Here is a 10,029-nt window from a genome sequence, read left to right as displayed (position 1 = left end):
TATTTTGCTGAGTGGTTTGATTTTTAATTTTCAAGTTTGCCTAGTTTTCGGTGTTTCTGTTCAAGCGACATTTAAATTCACTATTGCAGCCAAGCCATTAGCATAAGTTGCATTAAAATATGCTATACAACACCAGCAACAACAAAACATATTTAGCTCAGGGTTATCATAAATTTGATCGAATGCTTGGAATGAAAATGAGGTCGAACTTTTAAAAGTATGCATATTGAAAGAGAAGAGAAGAGAGTCTTCGGGTGCAAAGTGAAATGGATAAAAGTACTTATGAATTCGAATGGTTGAAAGTGTTGAGAAAGCTTTATGTGGGAAAAGGGAGAACAGCAGAACGTTTTTAGTTCATCGACTTTTTATTTAGGTTTTTAGGTTGTAAAAAGCATTGATTACACAGATGTATGTGCATACCTATATGCATACATATATGCATATGTATGTACATGGCTCTTGTATGTCAACAAATTTTGTGCAATTTATTTAGCGTAAAATTTTATACGTTATTGCATACATTGCATTAAGCTCTTGGTCGAAATAGTAAATACTTGGCACTTTCCAGTCTCTTTCAAAATAGGGTGCCGAATTAAAAGTTTTTTCACTCAAATGTCCTCACCTATACGTACGAAATGTCAAAGCCAGCGCAATCTTTGTGTTTTTTCACGTTTGACTATGCCTATTCTCCTTTGTCATCAAATCACCCTGCCTACTATAAAGGCATATCAGCTGGTTGGGCATTTTCTTAATATCGCGGCGGCGGCTTTCAACAACCTTCTGTCTGAGGCAATTTGAAACCCCTAAAATCCTGAATATCGAGGTCGGCTTTGTCAGGTTCATTTCTCACAAGCGTTGCCACAGAACTTTTCAAGTAGAGTAGTGCTCTCACCACTCTTTTGGGTTCTTGTCATCAACGACCTCTTGGAGACTTTGGACTTTGGGTGCTATGAGCACTCCAGAATTCTAAGATAACTCGAGTTAACTCCGGCAGGAACCAATGACTGCACTCCTACGCTAGGTCCGAGGAAATCGTTCTCTACATATATACTTACATGAAGGCTGCACTGGGCCATGTTCAGAGTATGGTACCATGTCCTAATGTACCAAATTCATGAATGGATTGAAGCTGAATGGAAGCCTTTTAAGTAGAGCTCGGAGATCTATACGGATTCATTGACTATCAGGATAATCTAGATCTACGAGTACTCGAATATCTGAGAAAAAAATCCTAATACCCGGATTTCTGAATAGTGTTTAGATATTGTATAGGTTTTTTATCTTACGGGGCTTCACTAGTTTCGTGTGGTTTAATTCTGCACAGATGGGTCTTTAATCAGCTCAGAGAACTACAAACCATTAGGCGTCGCCACTTATTCACTCCTTTTCCATGGCCTAAGTGCGCCTGTTCGTACACGTGAACAGGGCCATAGATCCTGTGTAAATTAGTTCCCTAGATTTAAGTGGCGTTGAGATTGTGCAGTTGAGAAAATGCAACAGCAAATATCCTCGGTGAAAAGTTTTCAAAAAAGAACAGTACGTCTACAAGCCGAGTGATACTCGCAAGTCTCTGTTAAATCACTGCTACTTTTATTATTATTACTTGCTATAGGTAAGCTTATTACTAGCCTTATTACTACTAAGTTTTAATTCTAAATTTCAAGACTCTCAATCTCGCTAAATTATGTGTTCTCTTTGTACCATGCATTACTATATGAAACTCACGCTTCCGGTTCCACTTTATTCAGCGACATGCCCTTGGTTTCTCTTATAAAGAATGTAATGTAAACCAAGCCGAGGATGCATGTGACGGCAAAAAGCCACATTGGCGCAGACAAGCCGAAAGCAGCCAAAGATATTGGAAACATTTTCATCAGAACAAAACCTATGATGTTAAATATGATCAAACAAATGGCTGACGCTTTCGCTCGTATCTATTTGGAGTAATAGAAAATAATTAATATTGATTAAAAATATTACAGACCTTAGCTTCAACTCTAAGCATTTAAATACTTACCTTTGACGGCATTAATTCCACCAGCAGTACAAAGGGTATTGGTATTAGGCCCGAATTGGCCACAAACATAATGAAGCACACATTCACCAATGGCAGCCATGAGCTAAATACGGATACTACGACAGTAGTATTTTGTAATAGATAGCCGTATAAGCCAAAGATACCCATGCCCACGCTTGTGGCAGCACATGAGAATATCAACAGAGGTCTGCGCCCAAATCTGTCGACCAAAATTGTTGCCGTATAGACACCGGTTACTTGCACCAAGCCAACTATGATGGTATTAATGTCTGGATGCAATTCGGTGCGAGCTTGTACAAAAACGCTCGATGTATAGTAGAGTATCGCGTATGCACCACAGAAAGTGTTGAGCAGCATCAAAACGAAACCATTGCCAAAGGCAATGAAAGCTTCCTTATTACCTACATACATACATACGAAGTAGGAAAGTTGAAAAATTATTATATAGTAGTTAGTAGTTAGTAACTGTGAACTTACAAAAATCACGCCAGGTCACATTGCTCATGCTATTCTTGCTGCTAGACACAGCACTCTTCAGTTTATCAAATTCAACTTCGAACTCTTGCAAACTCTCTTTTGTAGTCGATTGGAAGTTGCGGTAGAATTTCAACGATTCCTTAGCGCGCGCATCCAGGCCGCGCTGCAGCAGAAACATTGGTGTTTCTGGGAAATATATTTCCAACAACATATAGATTAGTGGCAAAGCTACACCCAATATGGGTATATAATGGTACGGTACACGTGCGGTTATTATGTAACCAAGAAATATGCCACTATTTAGAGTGAGCGAGAAAAGCGAAGTTAAACGGCCGCGTATTCTGAAAACGAGAAGCAATTAATCATAGAGATGTACATACATATATATTTCTAAGATAATCGTANACCAAGAAATATGCCACTATTTAGAGTGAGCGAGAAAAGCGAAGTTAAACGGCCGCGTATTCTGAAAACGAGAAGCAATTAATCATAGAGAGATGTATGTTCATATATATTTCGAAGATAATCGTATATGTATGCTCGTACTTGGGTTCTGCTATTTCGCCAATGAAGATCGGTATGATGACATAAGTGCCGCCGCCTGTGACGCCAGCCAGAAAGCGACTCACATACAAAAATTCGACTGATTTTGCAAGATAAACGAGTATCCAGGAAATCTGTTCAAAAATAGATTTTTCGTGTGAATTCTTTTTTCTGTCGAAAATCTATGTTTGTACCAGTGATGGGCAAAATTGCTTTTACTAAGTATTAAGTACTAAGTACAAAAGCTTTTAGGTATTTATATTATGGTAAATACCAAAGTAATATTAACTTAAGTATTTTCGATGTTAAGAAATATGTATGCTAAGTAGTATTTACTTATTTTCACAGCGCTAAATACTTAGGCTAAAAGTATGACTTGAATAAAGACTACGTACTTGCTTTTGCTCAGTCCAAAAATAAAAAATTTCGAGATTTTCCTGACAGTTTCAGAATTTTCGAGACTGCTTTGGGATGTTCAGCATTTTTGAGACTATATCGGGATTTTAGAGACTATTTCGGCATTTACGGGCCTACTTCAGCTTTTGTGGGACTTTTACAGGATTTTCGGTAATTTAGGGACTATTTCGGGATTTTCGAGACTACTTCGAGATTTTTAGGATTACCGGTATTTCTTCGGATTTTTCGGGACTACTTCGGAATTTTCGGAACTTTTTCAAGATAATAGAGATTCTAGGGACTATTTCAAATTGTTGGAACTATTTTGAGACTATTTACTTCGAGATTTCTAGAATTTTTGAGGTGCTCGGAAATCTCGAAATTGAGATTTTCGAGGCTGCTTCGAGATTTTTAAGATTCTAGATTTCGAGGCTATGTCGATAAATATATCGATAGCAAATCGATTATTATATCGATAATAATACCGATTATTATATCGATAAAATGTAGATAAATATATCGATAAAAACATCGATAAATATATCGATAACTGAAGATATTGTTTGAAAAATCGATAAATTTGTCGCTTCCATAAATAAATTAATCAAAGTCCGAATAAATTCCGACAGAAAATTCAAATCTAATATACCACAAAATAGTCCGGAGAATCCTGAAATAGTCTTGAAAATCCTGATTTAATCCCGAGAATCTCTCAAATCCCGAAATTTTAATGAATATTTTTACATCTCCAAATATTAAGTACTTTAATATATATCTAGTAGCCAACTATTAGTTTAAATGCAAAAACATTAATGTATGCCCATCAAAGGTTTGCACTTACTATATACGGTATAGCCAACACATAGATGCTAGCTTTTCGTCCTATGAGATCCGCTAAAATGCCATACACAATATTGCCTGTAGCTCCGCCGAGCGAACTCAGCCCACCAATCCATGAGCCTTCATTCAAGGTGATCACGAAATCCAGCTCAGTTTCAATGGGCGATTGTAGTTTAGCCAGTATCACCGAAAACCAACCCAAGCCAAAGCCATGACAAAACGTGATTATGGTAACTGCAAGTATTTAATGAAAAATTAGTTTTATGTAAATATAAATTGTGAAATTCATAGTATGTGTATATTAGATAAGCAAGTTATATTTAAAAGGAAGCATAAAAGCAACATCTTATTTGATATTTTAATAGGTAGATAAGCCGCTTGTTTGAATGTACATACAAATGTTAGAATTGTTTTAAAACGCTTACTAAAGCTGTGAAGATTAAATGCGCATTCGCAAATACCATAAACTCTTTGTATGTACGTGTCTACAATAGGGTGGTCCAAAAAAAGTTAAAAATGTTAAGCTCTCATCCCGCAGTATTTTTATGAATGGAAAAAAATAAAGCTTATTTTTTTATTTAAGAAAATATATATTTAGCACTGCCTCAAAGCCCATGAAGTTATGTTTTATATGGCTAAAAACACATTTTCGTAGAAATAAAAAATATTTCTTGAAAAACAATATTATCCGATCAGAAAACTTTGTCTCTCTTTAGGAGACTGCCAATACTAATACCCAATGATTTCTTTTACCATTTTTTAATATTAGCGATTTTTTATGGGGTTTCTGAGAGACCTATAAAAAATAGTTAATGTACGAAAATGGTTCAATAAAAAATTGAGTATTGTTATTGGCAGTCTCCTAAAGATAAACAGAGTCTTCCGATCGAAAAATATTGATTTTCAAGAATCCTATACCATTTCTACGAAAAATGTTTTTTCATATAAAATACATGGGCTTTAAGGCGGTTCTAAATATATTTTTTTTTTATGTAAAAAACTCCTAAGCGGGTGAAAGCTTAATATTTAAAATATTCTTTTATTCTCCCCCGCATGTATTTTTGGGATCACCCTAATCTACAATGATAACTAAGTTATAAAAACATTTTAAATACTCTGTGTGGTGATATTCTAGCAACAGTTAATGACAGCAAGGTAAACACATGCGTGCGAAATTATTTTTTTTTTTTATAACATTAATAAAATAGCATAATTGGATGTGCAGAAGTCTAGAAAAGCAGGAAATATTTTGACTGGGAGTGGCCATAAACAATTCGTTTGCATTTGGTTAAGCATTAAGCAGCTCATAACATCCGGTTTGACAAAACGCCGTCTGCACGAGATAAAGCGAAATGGCAAACCTTGGTGAGCAGCCTGGAAACGTTTTCTAAAAAATACTTAAAAAAGCGTGTAAGGGATCCAAACGTTCAGTTCCAAGAATGCGCCTGGCTAAGAGTTAGCGCATCCTTTTATAAAACAAAAAAAACGGACTAGGAAGTTCGTGGCCAACGTTCAAGTAGGACTGCCTGGCTAGTAAAAGCCTCACATAGATACATTTTTTTGTCCATTGTATTTATTACCAGATAAAAATGACCATTCATGATGAATAGGTGGGCATTATATCAAGAATCCATGAAACCTTCTTAGGCAATTTTAGGATTTTGTGGAACCCTCCTTTTGTTGCTTCCTCGAGGTTTGTGAGGAGCACCTAACGGAAGTAATTTCTAGCGTGACTGTATTGTTTCGTTTTCCTCTACATATGCCCTTATGCCCAAGTACCTAGTACAAGTGAATTTTCCTAGTTAGCCCTAGCATTTTTAGTTCATTTCTGCACTCTAAGACACTTTTTGAAGTCGTCCTAATTGACAATATGGATTTTTGGCTGCTTGGCTATCTATAAAGAAATTAATTTGATTGGTAAGGCATTGCTATTATTGAGAAGCTCCGCTGCTTTCTTTACCACCGCGACTTCCGCCTGGAAGATGATGCAGTACTTTGGTAATTTGAACGACTTGTTGATCTAATTCTTTGCAATAGACAACTGCTCGTACGTAATCTGTTGTTTTTGAACCGTCTGTGAACACATGAATTCTACTGCCTGCTGCTTGCAAACCCTTGCATCATCCATCCTTCTCAATCGTTACTGAAAAACTTTCCCCAAATTGCAGACGTGGGATGATATAGTCTATGTTGTCCACTAGGTGGCAGGAAAACTTACTATGACCATATGATCTACCATTGAATTGAGCAGTGGTATTTAGCTGCTATGTTTTTAGCAGCTAGATCTGCTGGAGTTATGTGCAGGATAACGCTCAGCGCAGCTGTTATTCCTACCTCCGGTAGTCTTTGCACTCTAGGGATATGTTTTGCATAGGTCTTCTTATTCATTTCTATCCACCACACTTGTACTCCGTGGAGTAATACGCGATTCACAATCTCATAGAATGCCCAATGTGTTAGACTCAAGGACAAGCCCCACGTATTGCCCCAGCATCGTTTTGCATGCGTAGAGAGAAACAGATGCCTTTTTCGCTCTTTCCTCAACATTTAGCTTCCATGACAGTTTGCTGTCCACTATTACCCCCAAGTATTTCGTGTGATTTTTCTGTGTTAGGATCGCGCCCCCTTACTGAGGCTTTCTCCATTCCTGAATTGTATACTTCCTGGTGAGGAGCGCTAGGTCTGTTCCGACCAGATTTACACCGAGGCCTACTTCCTCAGACCATTTATAAATATCGCTAAGTGCCTGTTCCATAGAGTTGAGACATTTTCCGCATAGGATAATTGCGATTACATCCGCATTTATTCGCACTGCCTGCTCACTTGAGACTTTTATGTTATCAGGCTAAACTTAAATGAGCTATAAAACTCTACACTCAAAAAAATCTAACACTTCCGAGAAAAAAGTTTGAAATTTCGAAGAAAATTTGTTGCATTCTTTTTTAGTTTCAAGGCTATGTTTTTATATTTAACACATGATTTCAAATCTACCAGAATAGATGACTGATATATAGACTAAAGAAATAAAAGTTTACACTGTCTGCGTCCAGCATCGGGTCAAGAGTTTGTTTCGCACATCCAATGCAGAGCATTCGAATCTTCTTTTTTCTCTGCCGGCGAACGCATTTCAGTCGAAAAATTTTACACAAAGCACAAATCACTTTACTTAAAACGGAAAATTGTACCACTTTTCTTTTATGTGCATATTTTATCTTGGGAAAATTCGATAAACATTTTTTTTATAATTATTTCGGAATATCTTACTGCACACTGATGCCAGCAACTGTTTTCGATATTCGAATTTAAAAACGCCTTCGGAATTTGTGCATAAACCTAACATTTTATATTACAACGGTATATTTCAAATTAAGGAATCGAATAAGTTAGTCTACGCGCTGCAAATTAAGGAATCGAATAAGTTAGTCAACGTGCCAGCGACTGTGAACTGACAAAAGTTCAACAGCGCTTTTTAACAGCCCCTACTAACCACTGACTCTACAGGCATATGTATGTATTAGAGATGTTAATTTTTTGGCTTTTTACGATCCCGGGATTTTCGAGATGTCGTATTAACAATCCCGGACTCCCCGGATTAGTCCCGGGACTCAGATATTCATTACTTTTCAACAACTTAAATCGAAAAAAATTGCTTCTATATTGTTTAAGAAGCTCTCTTACCATAAAATAAATAATAAATCAATGGGTTTGAAACCTAATTTTTTATTTAATTTGGCGATTTAATTTTTTCAGTCTGACTTCAGCATTTATTTTAAAGGACTTTGTAATTTTACAGATATGATTCATTCCAAAAATTATTTAAAAAATTCAAGGCTGATAAGGGTACCAAATTAAAGAGGAAATTTCTTTAGATTCAATCAAAAAATTAAAATTTTTTGGATTCACAAGGACGAATATGTAATTTTTCAAGCTGATAAGGAAAAAATTCGAAGATGTTACCGCGTTTTTGTAAGTCCTTATCATATAATTTTTCCAAAAACAAATATTGCGAAATTTCAAGGCTAAAATTTTAAAAGGGCGTTTTCAATACTTACCCGTACTTATGCACCAAAAAATTTAATCTGTTTAAATTTTACAGAATTTTGTCTCTAATTTGGTACCTATACTCTTTCTCTAAGCACATTTCATTGAATTTTTGTAATCATTTTTGAACTACTGACGTCAGAGTGAAAAAATTAAAACGCAATTTTACTATATTTGGCCCATGGTTACAGGTGCTATATGTATATTTATAAAAAATACTAATTATTAAATAAAAAAAATAAACATAGTCAATACTCGTCGAGAAAAGGAGTTTCTATTATTGTCATCAGTGCAAGTTATAAATCCCGAATATCCCGGGATTATTTGCGGGATGTTCGCAACCCAAAAAAGGCCGAGATCCCGGGATTAACATTCCTAATATGTATCTCCACATCGTAGTGGGTAAAGCTACGATTAAATTCTTATCAGTGTTTGTTTGTATCTAATCACCTATTACACTTTTGAGGATGTTTATGGAATTTACTTTCCTTTTAAAATTTATCTTTGGCATCTGGGAAAAAATGTCTCATATAAGAAAAAAACGCTATAAAGCTACAGAATGCTTAATATTTACTTAGAAATTCATGTTTAGTGATTTATTATCTGTATTAAGTTAAATACAATTTTATGAGGGAAAAACCCGAACTAGGCGCTACCGCCTTGGTCGAGCGGTTAGAGGTGCGCGCTATCACCCAGCAGCACCAAAGTTCTATTCCGGGTCCGAGCGGCATCCAAATCCAGGCAATACCAAACATTTGAATGTATTTCTGCTCTGTGCGTGCTCTAAGGCAACCTAAAAATGTAGATGACAGTTTGACTGCACTATGTCTATATCGTTGTAAAGCTTATACAGCTCATTGTTAAATCGTCTGCGGTATTCGCCATCGCCAACGCGTAATGGTCCGTAAATCTTTCGCAGAATCTTTCTCTCGAAAACCCCAAGAGCCGCCTCATCGGATGTTGTCATTGTCATGCCTCCGCGCCATACACCAGCACAGGCATGATGAGTGACTTATAGAGTGTGATCTTTGTACGACGAGAGAGGACTTCACTTCTCAATTCAATTCTCAGAACAGACGTAGCCCTTGTTTTTACAGATAATATCGATGTCGTCGGCACACGCCACATGCTGTCGAAAGCGGCTTTGAAATCGACAAATAGATGGTCTGTTCCGATCCAATTCTCTCGGGTCTTTTCCAAGATTTGGCTATTATGGATTTGCCAGGCCTAAAGCCACACTGATAAGGTCCACTCAGTTCGTGGACGGTGGGCTTCAGTCTTTCGCACAATAGAGTCGATAAGACCTTATAACCTATGCTTAGAAGGCTGATTCTGCAGTAGTTGGCGCGAATGGCGGGATCGCCTTTCTTGTTTATTGGGCAGAGCACATTTAAATTCCAGTTGTCGAGCATGTGTTCATCCGAACATATTCTGCATACGAGCTGATGCGTGCATATAAACTCCTCGCTACCGTACTTGAATAGCTCAGCTGGCAGGCTGTCAGCTCCAGCAACTTTGTTGTTTTTCAAGCGCGCTATCGCTATTCGTACCTCGTCATAGTCAGGCGGTGGAACATCGACTGCATCGTCATCGACTGGGGGCTCGGGTTCGTCCACTAATTTCAGCGCTGCTACCATTCAGGGGGGCGAAAAAGTGTTCCCTCCATAATTTAAGTACGCTCTGGACATCAGTTA

General features: G+C 37.0%; 1 protein-coding gene across 1 annotated transcript; it reads right to left on the bottom strand.

Moving 5' to 3' along the window:
* Positions 1 to 1,375: 1,375 nt before the first annotated feature.
* LOC108373073 (facilitated trehalose transporter Tret1-like) lies at positions 1,376 to 6,939 on the bottom strand. The gene is made up of 6 exons (XM_017628914.1): positions 6,840 to 6,939; positions 4,296 to 4,528; positions 3,062 to 3,192; positions 2,516 to 2,856; positions 2,018 to 2,439; positions 1,376 to 1,934 (listed from the first exon to the last, which is right to left on the bottom strand). The coding sequence occupies exons 1-6, from the start codon at positions 6,937 to 6,939 to the stop codon at positions 1,722 to 1,724; spliced, it is 1,440 nt and encodes a 479-aa protein (XP_017484403.1). The 3' UTR covers positions 1,376 to 1,721.
* Between the last annotated feature and the right edge of the window lie 3,090 nt (positions 6,940 to 10,029).

The sequence above is a fragment of the Rhagoletis zephyria genome, unplaced genomic scaffold, assembly GCF_001687245.7.
Source record: "Rhagoletis zephyria isolate East Lansing unplaced genomic scaffold, Rhagoletis_zephyria_1.1 Rzeph_scaffold_06332, whole genome shotgun sequence".
Taxonomy (NCBI): Eukaryota; Metazoa; Arthropoda; class Insecta; order Diptera; family Tephritidae; genus Rhagoletis; species Rhagoletis zephyria.
The sequence above is the reverse complement of the archived record's forward strand: the minus strand, read 5'-3'. Positions and strand labels throughout refer to the sequence as shown.

What these genes read in the sequence shown, in the direction of transcription:
- LOC108373073 (XM_017628914.1), bottom strand. Translation starts at nt 6,939, where the DNA reads ATGGAGAAAGCCTCAGTAAGGGGGCGCGATCCTAACACAGAAAAATCA. An exon ending in AACTGTCATGGAAGCTAAAT is followed by an intron (nt 4,529 to 6,839) that starts GTTGAGGAAAGA and finishes AAATACTTGCAG; the next exon opens with TTACCATAATCACGTTTTGT. An exon ending in TGTGACCTGGCGTGATTTTT is followed by an intron (nt 2,440 to 2,515) that starts GTAAGTTCACAG and finishes GTATGTATGTAG; the next exon opens with GTAATAAGGAAGCTTTCATT.